The sequence below is a fragment of the Candoia aspera genome, chromosome 2, assembly GCF_035149785.1.
Source record: "Candoia aspera isolate rCanAsp1 chromosome 2, rCanAsp1.hap2, whole genome shotgun sequence".
NCBI lineage: Eukaryota > Metazoa > Chordata > Lepidosauria > Squamata > Boidae > Candoia > Candoia aspera.
This window is the reverse complement of record NC_086154.1, coordinates 128,409,412-128,427,264: the sequence shown is the minus strand read 5'-3', so window position 1 is coordinate 128,427,264 and position 17,853 is coordinate 128,409,412. Positions and strand designations below refer to the sequence as shown.

At 40.2% G+C, this 17,853-nt stretch overlaps 1 protein-coding gene across 1 annotated transcript in view; it reads left to right on the top strand.

Moving 5' to 3' along the window:
- The window catches only part of TOM1L1 (target of myb1 like 1 membrane trafficking protein), a 46,582-nt gene that overhangs the window by 22,431 nt on the left and 6,298 nt on the right, over positions 1-17,853 (top strand). The window contains exons 4-9 of the mRNA XM_063293603.1: positions 3,870-4,019; positions 5,827-5,946; positions 9,751-9,852; positions 10,253-10,369; positions 15,034-15,167; positions 17,241-17,301. Coding sequence (XP_063149673.1) covers positions 3,870-4,019; positions 5,827-5,946; positions 9,751-9,852; positions 10,253-10,369; positions 15,034-15,167; positions 17,241-17,301 — 684 coding nt within the window. The remainder of the gene's footprint in view (positions 1-3,869; positions 4,020-5,826; positions 5,947-9,750; positions 9,853-10,252; positions 10,370-15,033; positions 15,168-17,240; positions 17,302-17,853) is intronic.

Here is a 17,853-nt window from a genome sequence, read left to right as displayed (position 1 = left end):
TTGGCCTTCTAGAACAGTGAATCCCCTTGAAATATTTATTGGCATTTTCTGTGGAGGTTATTTCTGGTACAGACACAGTAACACTGGTGCTTTGGTGAACTGAGCAACTGAAGAATTACTAGCAGGACTGTTACATTTTCACCATTTTCAGTCTCTTTATGTTACACAATGGTAACGAAAAAGCCTCATTTGGACTTAATGCAATATATGGGTTAGTGTTAACAAAAATTAATATTGTGTATTCTCCTTACCTTTCTGCCCTTACAGCAGTCAGTAGGAGGAGACCAGAAGCTTTGCTTCCTTTTCTAACTAACTGCAATTTACTGTTACGGGTGAGCGATGAACTAGCCAGTGACATTGTGGCTTGTCTTTATTGTGGCGTAGTGCAGAGGTTGTCAGACTGCAAGCCGTGCCCCTGCCCCAAGGGATTGTGAACAAATTTGAGGGGAGAGCTATAAATTTCTGGATTCAAAGTTGGTGGGCAGAAAATTCAGTCCCCCCAGGAAGGAGGCTTTAGCAGCAGTTTTTATCCTAACTGAGTAGCTTCCAGGCACAGAGAGGAGTTCAGACATCCCCATCCTCAGCCAGCTGACTGGGGTGATGTGGGTCGGCATCTCGGGCTTCTAAATGCAATGCAATGCAAAAAAAACCCCACACAATTGGGTATGGTTTAATCCTTCCAGCAATTATGAATATCCCTGTAATTGGTTGTTGTTATAGTTAATTGCTATTGCCATTGCTGTAACTATTGGCATGGTTTACACACATTTGCTGTTCTACATACTGCTTTGTTGTTTATTCGTTTAGTTGCTTCCGACTCTTCGTGACTTCATGGGCCAGCCCATGCCAGAGCTTCCAGTCGGTCGTCAACACCCCCAGCTCCCCCAGGGACGAGTCCGTCACCTCTAGAATATCATCCATCCACCTTGCCCTTGGTCGGCCCCTCTTCCTTTTGCCCTCCACTCTCCCCAGCATCAGCATCTTCTCCAGGGTGTCCTGTCTTCTCAGTATGTGGCCAAAGTATTTCAGTTTTGCCTTTAATACCATTCCCTCAAGTGAGCAGTCTGGCTTTATTTCCTGGAGGATGGACTGGTTTGATCTTCTGGCAGTCCAAGGCACGCTCAGAATTACATACTGCTTTACATGGCACCATAAGGTCAGAGCACCCTGGATTAGAACAAGAGTTCATAACTGTTTCAGAGTTGAAGGCCCCTTTTTCCCCATGGATGATGTGCCGGGACTGCTCTCTCATACGATAGGGCCATGACAAAGCAGTGAGCAGAGCCTTTTCCCGACATTGATTTAAATTAAATCTCCTAACAAGTAAATATAATTTACTCCTAACAAGTAAATATAATTATTCACACGGGGCACAATATAATTGTGCCCCATGTGAATAATTTCTCTCTTTTGTCACATTAAAAATCAAGAATTCAGTACCAATTTCACAGGGCATCTTGGGGCTGCAATCCAAGCTTTGGAGACAATATGTAGCCCTGGGGATTCAGATTATACACTATGGTTTATCAAACAAGGCATTTATGTTTATAAAGCTGGTTTGATCCCCTAAACCACAGTTAACCACTGATTAACCACAATTTTGGATTGAGACTTAAATATAAAATGCAGCTAATTGAAAATGAAACTGCTTCCAATCTTCCATGGGAGAGTTGATGTTCTATGTGTGCCTAAGTCTTGTGTATAAAATGCTAAACTATACTTTATTTTAGAGTTGCAGTCTGAAGTAGTTCATTGTAAAATTTCAGGATAGCTGTGATACAATAAGAATCTGTTTTTTTACTGGTCATAGGAACTGTTGGTATTGGGCAGGATATCGTTACTGAGAGACTGGACTGTTTTCTCATTACATGATTCAGGATCCTGGAATGGCATCATTTAAGCTTAACATTATGTTATTGTCTCTTTGTGTTGCTGTTGTGATTCATAAAGCTTTGCAGCATTTTTACTGCCCTTCTAAAATAGGTTAAATCATATATTTTGATTATCTGCTCTGAAGATAGTGCCCTTCTGCTGTATTCATATGCATAGTCCATTGGATGTATCTCTGGCAAAACAGTGAAACTGTGCAATAGCAAAACTTGCCCTACAGTTTTGGAAGAAGCTTCAGTTTTATGTCTAATTTTCAGAGTCCTTTAAAATTTCCTTAGAATTTGTTTATATGGCCTTTTTTGAGCTTTATTTCTGCAAAAATGGAAGATCATGCCATAATTCCTCCCTTCCTCCTAGATACGTAGAATCTCTGTCACTTTGCAGCCTCCCTAGTTGTCTACATTTCTGATAGAAAATGTCCCCATGAGAGAAGCATCTTCATGCTATCTCCCCTTAGGATTTAGTTGGGACAAGGGAAGCTGGAGAGGCTGTGGACCACTGAAGAAATGATCATGCACTGAAAGACAAGATGTTCATATGCATCCCTTGGTCACTTTGTAAGGTCAGTGCAAGAGCTCCATGTCATACCCAAGAGAATTTCATCAACATTTCTTCTCCTTTTAAAAAAAAAAAGATTTTTTCCCCCATCAGATTAAATTATCATTAAAGAGCATGCAAATTGGAAAATGCTTCCTCAACATTTCCTACCATTTCAGGTTCAAATGTTTCTGAATATTTGTTGTGGAGAAATAGTCATGGAAGATTATTCTTTGGAGACTTCCAAGAACCGTCTGGTTGACCATTGTGGAAAACAGTGCTAGTGTCCTAACAGTCAGAAATCACGCTGAGATGAGGAGTAGGTCTCTAGTGTTTATTACTGCTACATAAAACAGAATCCTAACAAACTGAAGAAGCATGGGAAAAATCCAGACAGATAAACCCCAAAAGCTAAGGCAGGCCTGATCTGTGTCTCTTTGAATGGCTGCTCAATTCCTCAGTACTGCGCATGCGTTTTCCACCCTGGATCGAGGCCCCCTCCTGCTCGCCATCAGTACTCATGACAGCTAGCCAGATGGGACTTTCACCTGATCCAGAAGGGCTTTTATGTGAAAGAAAGGATATATTCAATCTTTCATAACAAAAGAACGGCAAACTTTTTTTAAAATTAGGAACACCTATGATGTTTCTTTAAAAAAAGAAGGGGCAGGGACACAAACCAAATTAAAGCATATCTTAGTGATAGTTTATATTTTCCCTTACATTTTTTACATACATTATAGTTCTTAGTGGGATGTATGAACTTGCATAGGACAGCATATTTCATCAATATTTGGAATGAGATTGTTAAAATCTTAGAACCAACATACAGTTCATCTTGCTTCAGTAGCTCAGTGCTGAAAATCTATTTTTTAGAAGGGATATTGAAAGGTAGTGGGATCTTCAATGTCAATTGATTTTAAAGCTCATATGCTCTGTGAGCTTTCATTCAAGAATCTTCTAGTAATTTTATCTACAACTATTTCATCAATGACATCTGAAGAGACATCTGCTACTGTCCCTCTTAATTTGTGGATAGATGCTCTGCTCATTTGGCTAGCAAGACTGAATGGATCCCAAATCCATATACCACTCTGCCTGCCCCCTCACCCCAACCTTACCTTGAAACCAGTTCGCAGAATCCTTTCAAGTTATTCAGGCAATATTGGCGTTCCGTGGAATGTATTTTAAGAAACTCAGCAGTAGGAGAACCTTTGGCTGAGGAACGCTCAGTAGAAAAGGAAGCTTGGGGTGGTAACTGGTGGCATGGGTAGCAGTGAGAAATGGGGCAGGAGAAATGGAAATGAAGGGGGTTTCATAGGGCATTGCTATCACGGAAGTGGAACTAGATGAAACTCTTCATATTATTGATGCAAAAATACCTGGATAACAGATATTTTGGGGAAAAAAATGTAAATAGCACAGAAATCATCTTTTTACAGCTCCTTGAGATGTGCATGAAGAACTGTGGTCCGAATTTCCAGTCTCTGGTTGTGAAACGGGATTTTTGCAAGGATAGGCTAGTAAAGCTGCTGAATCCAAAGTTTAACCTGCCAGTGGATATGCAGGAGAAAATTTTGACTTTTATCATGGTAAGCTTTTTTCCCTTATCTCCTTTTTGCTCCCTCTGTGAAATGAATGTCATCACTGTTTCATGTCAGCTGTGCTGTGGTGCCTGGGAAGGGAGTGTGTGGGAGCCCCCAACCAGTTTCCCTTGCTTCTCTTTGAAACTGTATATGGAGAACAGCAAGGACAGAGAAGGGTCTGTCTGATGGCCTGGTTTCCAAGTGATTCCTTTGTGGTTGCATAGGTTCCCTATCTGCTCATACTGAGAAAATGTAGGACATTTGCACAGCTATCATTCTGTGTTTTTTCTGTTCTTTAAAAGAGTTGTCTTGCCAATCCGCAAATACAAGAAGTGTTTTTGATTGGAAAGTGGGAGTTCTTATTCACCGTTAATTATCTTGGGATCATATGGAATCACAAATTCACTTCTACATCTAGTAGGCCAAAATAGGAATCGAGTCTTCAGTTTTAGCCTTCAGTTTCCAGAAGCCAACAGTAATGGATTGTGGAAGTTGTGATTGAAAACATACAGAGGCATCGGTTTGCTTACCTAAGGTATAAAATTTACACTGTAGCTCCAAGAAATAAAGTCATCCTTACTTTCACAGAACTTACCAGCTTTACTAGCCATCTAGAATAAAATGATGTTCTAATCTAATCTGATCCTTATTAGATGGTTAACACAACTATTTTTGAGAGTTGGTAAACAATTAGAGTGACTCTTCTGCATACTGAAATGGTTCGTGACAGTGCTTCCATGAGATAAAACCAAAATTTCTCATGTCCTGTTATACAACTAGTATTTCCCCCCATGATGTTGAAAGCTAACCTTTCACATAGAGGAATAAACATTCACAAGTTTGCTGAATATGAGAAATGCCAGCTTTGAGAAGAACAAAAGAAGGAATGTTGAATCAAAGGAAGGCTGCTATTGTCCTGCCCTCCCATCAAGTGTCCATGATGCCTATGGATGTGGAGAGGCATTTTGCCTCAACAGAAGTTAATGCATGCATTGTTTGAAGACCACAGTTCTTTCTGCATTGCAAGTCAGTTTAATTGGTGAGCACGAGTATAATATAAGAATCAGGAAAATAGCTGCTGAATGTGTACCTCTCTAAACTTCTCTCTTGGGTAGTCCCTTTTTTAAGTCACATCTTGTCTTTTTCTGCATGTTTTCCAGACCAGGGGTTGGCAACTTATGGCCTGTGGGCTGGATGTGGCCTGCCACCTGACATCATCCAGCCTGTAGTCACAAAAAGAAATGTATCTACCCGGCCCACAAGAGAATGGGAGAGAATGGCCATGCATTCAGCTGCTCTTGTGAGCCCTTGCCACCTCCTTGGGTGGCCATTTTGATGGCGGCTTCACCAGCCGCCTTGGCGCAGGCAGCAGCACAAGTTCCCTGTCCAGCGCTGGTGAGAGTGAGTTGGAGGAGGAGGAGGAAATGGCAGCGGCATGGCCTCTGGCTCTACGAGGGAGAAGGTTGCCAATCCCTGTTCTAGAGTATCCATTTTGAGAAATTTGAGAGGTCTTCATTAAATACTTTGGGCAGCATTATCTAAACCTTTGATTTTGATATGTAGGTATCTGTTAGTGTTTCTGAAATGATTCCATTGCAAGACCAAGGAATCACTTCGCTTCATCTTGGTCTGCCCGTTTGGCAAGATGGAAGGGGAGAATTTGGTGTATCTGGTTCTTTTCTGATACAGCCACGTTTCTCTGAGAGTCTTTTGAAGAAACAGCTGTTATCCAGTTTTTGCCCCAAAATGGCAGTTGCCATGCTTTGAAGGGGGTTTAATCAGTTTCAGGAGCTGTAACCTTTTTCGCAAACAGACCTGGGCCAGGGGGTTTCAGAATGCTGTGGATGTGAGTGAAGTCAAGGAGGTTTATCTGGAGCTTCTCAAGAAAGGAGTTGCATTTCCATCCTCAGAGATCAGCAGGAGAACCACTAAGGTAAGTGCTGCATTGGGAGCTGCTGATTTGAAACAGGCTCTGCAAGTTGCAAAATTGGCACATGCAGAGAAGGTGTGTTAATTAACTCAATAACGTGTATTTGGCACAGTGATTTCCTTTGCTTAGGAAACGAGTCATATGTTTCTGTCTTGGAGCTTTTAAAAAATCTAGGAGTAGGAGGAATAGTTTAAAACTATTTCTTAAACAGGAAATGTAGAGGTTGAAGTTTTACATCTGCCCACGAGATCCTAGTAACCCAGGTTTCTTCTTCAGGATAAAGGAAATTAAGTGTCTGGATTGCCTTGTAGGCTTTGCAAAATTCCACCAAAATATAAACAAAGCTGCACATTTGCACAGAAAACACAAGGCATCTTTTGAAATCAGGAAAGGAGTATAAATAAATGGGTTTTTCATTTATAAAGTATGCAGAATAAAATACAGGTAAGTTTATTTCCTGGAATTCATCGTTTGATACACAGGTAGGTCTTGATTAGTTAGTGAATCCCATAAAATGGTTGCATTATTCAAAATTTGCACTATTCAGAGTGCTCTTTCTATGGAAAATATGGTAATTAGTGCCAGCTCAACAGAAACAGGCAATGAAAAATTTTAAACATAATTTTTATATGTATATTAATGAAATATTGCAGTAAAGGATAAAAAGAATATACTTTTAATTTAAATTTATGGTTAACAAAGTCGCAGGGTAGCCATAGAAAGTAAAAGAAAAAGAAAAAAAATCTACTGTAGATTCAGGCATTCCAACATCTCATTGTATTTTAGCGTTGATATGACCATGTTCATGCTGTTCACTTACATCAAATTTTTGCTCTAATGTTATATGAGCCTTCTCTTTTTCAAACGTACTGTTTTCCTCTGATGGAATCTTCCTTTCCTCCATTTTGCACAAACGAAGATTAGCAGCATCTAAAACTGTAACCATGCATGCGCAAGCCTCAATTTCACATGCGCTAGCCTCGCATTAACTGAATTTTGGGTCATATTAAACGCAACCTGGTATCAGTTTACAGTTCACACTAAATCAAATATTGCATTATTCAAACTCACACTAATTGCGGCCAACCTGTATACTCACTCTTTAAGCTACCTCAGTGAATAGCATTCACTTTAAATAACTGTACTGTTACTAGTTTTTTCATTATGGGTACTGTGCGGTTTGAGCCCGTTTCTGACTCTGAAAAAGGAACTTACGCAGTCAGAAAGGGAAGACGAAATTCACCAGGAGAGAGTTGGAGAAGCTGAACCAGGAAGTGACTCAGCAGAGCGGGAGAATTTGCAAACGTGGATTGGACAAACTCCGGAGGGGGATTTGAATTCTCCAATCAGCGCTCGAGACAGGAGAGCTGAGAAGCACGCGAATCAGAAGGCAGCTCGATTGGCTGCAGGAGAGAAAAGGTGTGGAAGGGATCGCTTTAAAAGGCAGGTGTGCGAGGAGCAAGCTGCTGGAGACCACCAATCCTTCAAGCTCACAGTGTTTGCGGAAGAGCCATTATCTGTGTCAGAAGCCTTGCCTGTAGCCAGAGTGGAACCAGCACCAGCGTCTTCTACCACCGCAGAACCATCTTCTGCACAAGCTGATCCAGTTGAGCCTCTCCTTGCCGTCCCTGCTGAGCACAGCCTCGTGTCCAGCTCCATGCCTCGTCGCATTGCTCCATCGCGATTCAGGTGTGCTCCTAGATTGAAGCCTCTCCAGTCCAGTCCAGTCCAGCCTTGCTCCCAGTCCTCAGTCTTGCCTAGACTCTCCAGCCCGGTCCAGCCTTGCTCCCAGTCCTCAGTCTTGCCTAGACTCTCCAGTCCAGTCCAACCTTGCTTCCAGACCTCAGTCTTGCCTAGACTCTCCAGTCCAGTCCAGCCTTGCTTCCAGACCTCAGTCTTGCCTAGACTCTCCAGCCCAGTCCAGCCTTGCTTCCAGACCTCAGCCTTTCATACACTCTCTAGTCCAGTCCAGTCTTGCTTCCAGTCCTCAGCCTTGCATAGACCCTTCAGTCCAGTCCAGCCTTGCTTTCAGATCTCAGCCTCTCCTAGACTCTCCAGTCCAGTTCAGTCTTGCTTCCAGACCTCAGTCTTGCCTAGACTCTCCAGTCCAGCCCAGCTTGGCCTCCAGAGCCAAGCCTTGCCCAGTGGTTCCAGTCCAGTCTTGTCTAGCCTCCACGTGTCAGCCCGGTCCTATCTGCGTGCCAGCTCACAGATCCTTGCCTCCAGCTCCTGCCTTGCCACACACTCTAGCTTCACCAAGCCTGACAGCTTCGATCAGAGAGTTAGCTGAATTCTGTCTTGCGGTTCTGCCACAATCTGATCCTGCAGCCTTGCCTGTTCATCCGTCATTGCCTGGGTGGTCTTGATTGAAATTGCCTTGCCTTATTTATTCACCAGGACTTTACTGTTGTAAATAGTTGTTTTAAATAAAGAGTTTTGATGATAATTCTGTCTGGCCGCCTCATAGTCTGAACAGGACAGGTACTGCATATTTTTCAACCTAACACTGAAATTAATCTACCAATTGTAAACGTTATATTAGTATACTGTTACTTAGTTATTGTTGGGACTTAGAATGTTTGGACCAAACAGGGAATCAGTACCTGGGATCAGTTGATTTCTGATGGTTGTTTAAAGACTTTGAGAGATTGCATTTTAAATATGATTTATCTACAACATTTGCTTGGCAGTATGCTCATCCGAAACGTGTACTGTCTAAACCAGGGTTTCTCAACCAGGGTTCCATGGAACCCTGGGGTTCCATGAGAGGTCACTAGGGGTTCCCTGGGAGGTCACGATTTATTTAAAAAATTATTTCAAATTCGGGCAACTTCACATTAAAGACATAAGTTTCATTCTTTAGTTTAAGAACACTGTTAATGCACATATACAGGCCTACCTATGAAACAAATATAATAATTTTGTAACTTCTGGCCTATATTTGAGCTTGAATGTGCAGGGGTTCCCCAAGGCCTGAAAAATATTTCACGGGTTTCTCCAGGGACAAAAGGTTGAGAAAGGCTAGTCTAAATGTGCGGACCAGATGCATTAGCAACCTCCGAGGTATCTGCAATTTTAGGATCCATAACATGCAGTACTTGAACAGAAACCAACGATCCAATTTTATAAGAAATTAGAGAGTAAAATAAAAGTTAGCATTAGTTATATATCTGAATTGTGAATTTGTCATCTCATGGAAAGCTCTATCAACCCTGGGGCACAGCAAAGAGGATAATTTTATGTAAATGGAAAGAAACTTACCCTACTAATGGATACAGGATATGAGTTTGTTCATCATCTAAAAACGAGCAGATGAAACAACGTATCTCTGTATGGAGTAGATTTAATGTTGAGCTTAAGGACTGAAATAATTTTAAATCAATACCTTTGGATATGATATAAATCTTTTCTCTTTTTCTGTTAATTAGCCCTTTTTTCTTTTCTTTTTTCTTTTTATCACATTTCATTTACCTTAATATCATAATATACAAATAATGCAAGAGCAATATTATAAGACAGTATGTTAATCCTCGTAACTGAGAGAAAAAGATTTGACTGAGACTTGTGCCATTAAATTTAGGGCTAAAATAAGAATTAAACTGTGATTGACAGCTTAAAGGCATTCCTAAATATATTTGCATGTGCACACAGACATACACACCCACAAAATCAGCAACTTAAAGAAAAAAGAAGAGTTCTTAAGGGGTTGCATGAATCTTCCCCATGTTGATGTGTGGGATAAAAATGTGCCCCATTTGAAGTTCCTCCTCTATTTAAATGTTCAAAATCTCCTATTTATATCCACAGCCTTTGCCTAAAACTTCTACAAGGGCATCATGTAATTCCTCCCTGAAGTGCTTTTCACAACCCCTCTCCTCAGCTGCAGTAATAACACTGATTCCTGAGCAGGTAGGATTTATTCCTTTGAATATTTTACAGATTAAGCCTCATTATCCTGACTTTTTGAGCACCCATGGGCATAAATGACACCAATCAGTATTGATGTCTTGATTCCAATGGATTATTTTGTGTACAAATCCTGAAACTCTCAATTAGATTTGGATAAGACTGTAGGTGTGTAGTTTATCTCTAACTATCTTATCAGTACACTTCAAGTCAGTAGATGTCTGGTGGGACAGGCTACCCCCTCCTGGCTGGTGAAGTGAGGCTGAATTTTCGGTTTGAGAACAGAAGAGCAGGGCCAATAAGAGAATGTTCAGATATACAGTAAATGTTGATTTTTTTTTTGAAGCACAGACCACAACAGGCCTTTAATTTATCATGTATTGGATCTTATGCTTTTGAACAGGTTGGAAAGCTCTACAGTGAACTGGACATGGTAAAAATGAATGTCAGGGTCATGTCAGCAATACTGAAAGAAAATGTTCCTGGATCAGAAAACCCAGATGATATGGCACTCCTACAGGTAGTATAGCATAAGGGTGTTGTGGTTGTTGTTGTTGTTTCTGTTTTTATGCTGGCGGTGAAGATACCTTCTGCACTACCTTCAAGCACTGTCATTATGCAGAAACTTAGCAGGTGGCAAGAACGTGGGCAGCACATCACAAGTGAGATTGCTGCAGCTAGTTCTGGCATTTCCTCAGTTGCTCCCTGAATTCCCTAGAATGGTGATGGTATGGTCAAGAAGCTTTCTGGATGTCGTAAGATGCCTTTTCAGCTAGCTCTTTTCTGATTAATAAAAAATAACATTAGAAGCTGCTATGTTGAGCTAGAAGCACTTCTGGAATGGTCAAAACAACTCATTTCAAACTTAAGACCAACTCTTTAAAATCCTAAAGCATTTTGAACCTATCAGTATAATGATAGGAGAGAAGATAATCATAATCACGATGAGGAGATAATATGAAGAAAGTATAATGAGAAGGAACAAATACTGTAGTTAAAAATCTCAGCAAACTCTGGAGGATGTTTAATTGGAGAATTGAGAAGAAATAAAATGAAGATTCTTGTAAAAATTATTCCTTGTAAGGAGACAAAGAATAGATCTTGACTGAGATTTTCCATGTGATAACTCTGATAATGAGCAACTGTTATTTGCCAAACACAAGACTCCAAAACATGTGAACAAAAGTCACAAGGAGGGGGCAAAATCTGCTCTTTCAAAATTACAGCATCTGGTTGGATTCTCTTCCTCACTGTCCACTTTAAAAACAGCTATTTGTTTTACATTATTTCTAGTAATTGTTTATGCCAGGGGTAGGCCACCTTTTTTACATAGTGACAGGATTCCCTCAGTTGCCATCTGTCAGAGACTCCATGGTGACCACAGCTGAAGAAAGGATGGGGCAGTACTGCTAGAAACAAAGTATCTGGGACACTGATTGTCTAACATACCCCCCCCCCCTTTATTTATTTATTTGTGTGTGTGTGTGTGTCTGTGTGTTATTATATTCTCTTTCCCTTACTGATATCCACTTTGTGAAACAGCAGACTGTGAAGAGCAACCTATTATTCCCAAAAGTCTGGAGTGATCTCTTGCAGAAAATTAGGCTGAAAGCTTCAAGTTGCCTATCCCTGATTTACAGTATGGAAAATATTTTCACTTTCCTTCCAGTCCCCTTCAATACTTTTTAATAAGGTGGCTTTGTGTGGCATTATGTATAACTGCAAATAATGAGATTAGATAATCAGTAAATGAAGGCGTAGATTACCTCATGATGTAAAACGCTAAGTCTGTAGACAGATAACATCACAATTCAAAACTGCTGTAGTAATATTAGCTCATGAAGAAACAGGAGTTATACCAGGGAGCAATATGGGGACTGCGTCTGTTTGTTTTTAATATGTCGTGATATTCTGGAATGGAATCTAATTAGTCTTTAAATGCTGTAAGATTCTATAGCATGACTGTCCCTCTGGAGCCTGTGTGATATATGTGGTATTTATGTTGACTGTCAATGGATAATGCTCCAGTGATTATATTCCTGTGTTTGTTTCCTTTATGCTAGAATTGACTTTGTCTAGCTAAGATCTATGCAGCCCAATCCTGTACGAGCTTATGTGGGGATATATATCCCTGTGTTCAGTGGGATTTACTTCCTGTATCTCAGCCTGATTGATAACTGGCAAATAGAGGGAGAAAATGTAGAAGCAGTGAACAACTTCGTATTTCTAGGCGCGAAGATTACTGCAGATGCTGACTGCAGTCAGGAAATCAGAAGACGCTTAATCCTTGGGAGAAGAGCAATGACAAATCTCGATAAAATAGCTAAGAGCAGAGACATCACACTGACAACAAAGGTCCGCATAGTTAAAGCAATGGTGTTCCCTGTAGTAACATATGGCTGCGAGAGCTGGACCATAAGGAAGGCTGAGCGAAGGAAGATAGATGCTTTTGAACTGTGGTGTTGGAGGAAAATTCTGAGAGTGCCTTGGACTGCAAGAAGATCAAAGCAGTCCATCCTCCAGGAAATAAAGCCAGACTGCTCACTTGAGGGAATATTAAAGACAAAACTGAAATACTTTGGCCACATAATGAGAAGACAGGACACCCTGGAGAAGATGCTGATGCTGGGGAGAGTGGAAGGCAAAAGGAAGAGGGGCTGACCAAGGGCAAGATGGATGGATGATATTCTAGAGGTGACGGACTCGTCCCTGGGGGAGCTGGGGGTGGTGACGACCGACAGGAAGCTCTGGCGTGGGCTGGTCCATGAAGTCACGAAGGGTTGGAAGCGACTGAATGAATAAACAACAACATCTCAGTGAGAAGCAAGATGTTAACCCTATTCAGAAATGTCCAGAATGGCAGAGTACAGAAAAATAAGGTGAAAATATTAAAGTGAACATTAAAACTACATTGAACCCTTCAAAAGCAGAGTAGTCCCATTTACTGCCTTACAAAGCTTCAAGGTCTGAGCCTCCAAGGCATGCAACATGCACTCTTTTGCTTATTTTCCCCTTCCACTTTAAAAAGAAAAACTTTTAATGCATTTCTTTTCCCAACTGGAAAAATTAAAATTATGTTGCAACGATAGTTTTTGGTCCAGTGGATCTTCAGCTTTCTATTTCCTACAGCAGGGCCTCTGGGTTCCCAAAGGTGGGTTTCAGTGTTGGAATTCTTTTTCTTCACCTTGGAAGGAAATGTGAACAATCCTGCAGGCACCGAGGCAACATCTTAGGGATTATAAGATTGTATGCTAAAACCTCTTATGGTTGTTTCCTTATGTCTGATGCTTCCTGCTATGCTGGTTTTACATTTCCTATTTTATGTCTATATGTCTATCTTTCTCCCACATCTTTTCTGAAGAAAAGTAGTATGTGCTTGAATGAATGAAAGCTGTATTTTGTAAAACAAACATGGGAAGCTTTTTTTTAATACATGAACATTGCAAATAATATGTAGGAAAGTTGAAATTCAATTCCCTTCACAGGAGCCTGTTTTCTCTAAAGGTGACAGTAACCTCAGAGTAAGTGTGCATTTTAGATAAAGATTTTTCAATTTTGTCATAGCAATCATCTTTGGATGCAGGAAAGGTAATGAAAGGAATGAAGTAGTTAGAGCAATTTCCCTTATATATTTCAACCTATTTCACTGAAGAGAAAAATAAGTCAATTGGGGAGTTATCATCTTCAAGATTTTCAAAAGTATGCATGATGAGGAAAAGGATAACTATGTTTGACTTTCCTGTAATCTTACATTTCCTGTAATTTGAGGTTAACTATATATATTGGTTGGCAATAGATTCAGAAAAGTCCTACCTTGTACAATAATTTACAGAACTTACTATCCCAGAATGGGGTGATAACCACAATTGTTGATGGTTTCTAAAAGCGTCTTGATCCCTAAGTGGAATCAGATTCCTGAAACAGCATGCATAAACACATACTCCATATCAGTATTCATCCTCCATGTAATGAACAAAATCCATCTGAAATACACTCAATGGAAAATTAGAAGGTCTCTGTTCCAAGGCCTGATTCACACAAATGCTAAGTTGATTTTGAAAAGCAAAAAACTCAAATCTTGGTTTCTTGAACAAGTCATACTCTCTTGGTTTGCACATAGTGCTAAGCCACAATGATGTGCTAACCATGGGAAAGAGCCCCAGACTTGAAGGTTGCAAGTTTTCTCAGGCCAGAATCCCAGCCACCTTTGCAGTGGCTCACTAGCTATAGCTTATCCTTCCCGTAGTCCCTCTTACTCCTGAAGAAAGCAACGGAGAGACATTGCTGCCAGAGATGTTTCCACTTTGTGACCATTCCCACCATCCTGCTGCAGCTCCAGAACCTGGAATGGGAAATTAACTATTGATGAATCCTAACGTCCAGATTTAGCCAACACATAGAGCTACTATTTAAATCAATCAATCAATCTATATTTTCAGTTTATTGTTAAGGCTTTTTCCCCTAAACATAATCTTGGCTGTGATTGGAATTTGGATGTCACACACCCAGTTAAAATATGGCTTAGCATAATGAGAACACACATAGCAGGTGGATTCAGACTAAGAGCAAAACAAACAATACTATGGCTTAGCATTGTGTATGAACCAGGCCTCTGTCTTAGTATTATGGTCCCCTCTCATGTATCAGAGGGAAACTTATAAAAAGGAACACAGTAAAAGTCTTTTTTATTAAGTGTATTGTGTGTTTAAAAATACACATCAGCATTTTCTGTGATCCATGAATGAAACACATTCTAAATGACTCCCATTCCTGCTGGAATATCCTTTGTAAAATTCAGATATAAACCCTTCCATAATCTTTATTTATTTATTATTCACATTTCTATTACTGCCCATCTCCCCACAAAAGGGAAGGATTGCTGCCGCTGCATCCTTCATGATAACTACCTATAGCATTTGCTGTATGGTTATAATCACCAGAAGGAAGAGAGATTTGTGGCCATTTCTAAGAATTACTGAAGTTTTTTAGTATGTCAGTTTAAAAATGTGGCATGTTTCCTCCCTAAAATGGGGGGGGGGAGTAATGAATTAAACACAGTGTTAATGACATGTTTTTTAGTGCCATGTGGACATGTGCATCCAATGTTTTCAATATTTTCAGCATCTCTTTTTTTTTGCTATTCAAATGCAAATAGAGAACCTTTTACCTTTTCTCCCTTGGTAGAAGCTCTACAAGACATGTCGGGCAATGCAAGAGAGAATTACGGAATTGCTAGCAACTGTGCAGAATGAAGACATGATTACTGAACTCATACAAGTGAATGAAAATCTAAATAATGTCTTATTGGGACATGAAAGGTATTATTGTTTACCGTTATTATTAATGTTATATATGTAGTCTGTGCTAACAAGTAGTTGTGCCAGTCCTAATTGCAGTTGATAATCGAGGACTACCTGTATAAGAAAAAAAATGCTCAGAATCTCAAGAGGCTGAATTTACATTTGAAGTTCCAGCTAGAGTCATCCTGTGGATTTAAATAATATTCAATGCTTTTTTAGCCTGCAAACTTTTATTTTTCAGTCAGATTTGGAAGTTGGTTTGAGCTGGTAGGTTGTCTTTATGGAGAGATATCAGTTGGAGTTACTTTGGGCCATGAGTGTTGGGAGGATGAGCAGACTCTAATTGCCTTACTCATTTGTAAAGGCCGTTTCTTTTGAAATAGAGTTCAAATTGAAGAACAAAAGATTCTGGTTACATTTTGACATAACAATAAAAAGTTGTCTACCCTGAAATGTGGATGCAACTCTTGATAAAGAGAGCTTTTTATTACAGATACTAGGAAAGTTATTAATTCAAGGAAAGCAAGCAAGTGCAAACTGTAAAACTCAAACCATGCATCTCTCTCATCTGGGTGAGAGCCACTGTTTTGTTTTGTTTTTTTTGCAGGAGAAGCACTTGACACCTGAAGGTGTCACCATAATAAGTGGTTGGTTCTGCTAGGCCTCATGGACCCATATAGGCAGGCTAGTCGTTTTACAGGGATTTCAGAACATAGTGTGCTAGCAAGCAAAGAAAATTACATTGACCACCAGGGGAAGACACTACGCAACCAGTTTCCACCTATTTGGGACTCATCACACATAGGTAACCAAAGATTACTCTGTGGGGTTCAAACTCTCTACAGGGAATTGAACTGACAGACCTTTGCACTTAAACAGTGCATTAACTTTAGGAGTTATCCAGTCCTGGCACTCAGTCGTTGCAGGAAAGGGTATATAGAATCTATCAGAGTGGTGTATATATAGTCTACTTCCTTTAAGCTGTCACAGCAGAAAGATACAGATGTTATATTACATCATGCTCCCACATAAGGCGTGTTACATGACTTCCACTCTTCCTGTTCAAGGGAGAGGAAATGTCTCTGTATTTACACAGTGTATATCTTGTGCAGTGTTTCCAGTTACCTTGATCACCAGGAGGCAGGCACTACATGACTGGTTTTGTCCTATTTGGGACTTGTCAGTGCAAACATCCTTTGCCTCCTAAGGCCTCCTGTTCTATTCCTACCCTTAAGTCTTCTCCCACAAGCCAAAAAAATGGGTGAAATTCATCAGGAAAATGGTGACTTGGGACAGGATTGGAAGGATGGTTAAGAACAGGAGGCATCTGGGAGGCGCCCTGCTGTCATTCCTGCCCTTAATTTTGAAAACAAACTAAAAAATGGTTTTAAAATGTTGAAATTAGGCAATTATTCTACCAGTTTTGGGTGCTAGAATGCTGGAATGCTGGGCAGGTCAGTATTGCATGGAATTTGAGGGCAACGAGTTTCCCACCCTTACCTTAGAGGCTGTCTGTTACTATCCAGGAGTGACATCACTGTACTCTTTGACACTTGTGCCCCATATTCCAAATGGCTTCTGTCATGTACACTGAGTTTCTGTACATGTTAAATGTTTCTGCTGCAAATTCTCAGGATTCTAGTTTGATAAGCTGATATGCTTCCTTCCACATTAAGAGATGTATAAGGTAGGTACAGGGAAGAATAGTTCTCCAGAACTTTCCTTAACCAACAGTTCTATACACTCAGGAAATGAGCAGGTAGGTGGTGCTCTGAAATCCTTGTTTTTCACTTGTGAGTCATGTGCTGCTTGTAGGAACACCTACATGTTATTTCACAATAGAAACAGAACAGATTTATTTCAGTGGTTCCAGTAATACCTCTGCAGTTTTGTTCCCTTGTTATACCATCTCTGGCTTAAGGGTGCCCAAGACTTCATTATGCTAAGTCATCACAGTCTGTTAAATGGAAAAGGACAGGTATCTCACATATATGTGGAGATTGCTATGAGAAACTTGTGTTGTATGTTAATAAAACTCACCGTAATTACATCACTTGAAATTGATCATATTGATTACACTATTTTATACAGGTTTTCTAGAAACAGAGTACGTTTCTTGGAGAATCAGAGAATCCAAAATGAACGCATGGCAGTAAGTAACCGTTAGTCATTTCTACCGGTCTAGAACAATGTTTTGTTGTTAAGGTTCTGAATGGTTTTCCCTTCCAAGATTAAGAGTGTTCACAGAATTAAGTTCACTGGGTTTAGCATGGTTTATTCTTTTGAATAACATCTTTCATCTTCCTGCCTTCGTTATATGCTAGTTAGACAACAAAAGCATCCAGGGAGGAGTGAAGATTTGTAACTCAGTACAAATCCACTTCTAAGCATGATAGGAATGAAGAGCTAGAAGGAGAAAAGGAAAAAACATGTTGTGAACACAGGAAAGCCACTATTAACATCTGCCTTCATCTAAGCCTCACCTGGCAGAAGACCATTCTCTTTTGTTCAGTCATGTTCACCTGCACAGTGCTCTTCTGACTGGCACAGAATTATACGTCACATTCAGTATAATTGATGCTTATCAACTAACAGGTAGCAAATGTAAAAACTGTTTGAGCGAGATTTCTAAGGAGCTCTTGACTGGGCAGAAACCGTTGAAGGAAGTGGGTTATTTCATTCTGGATTTTGAGGCTACATTTGA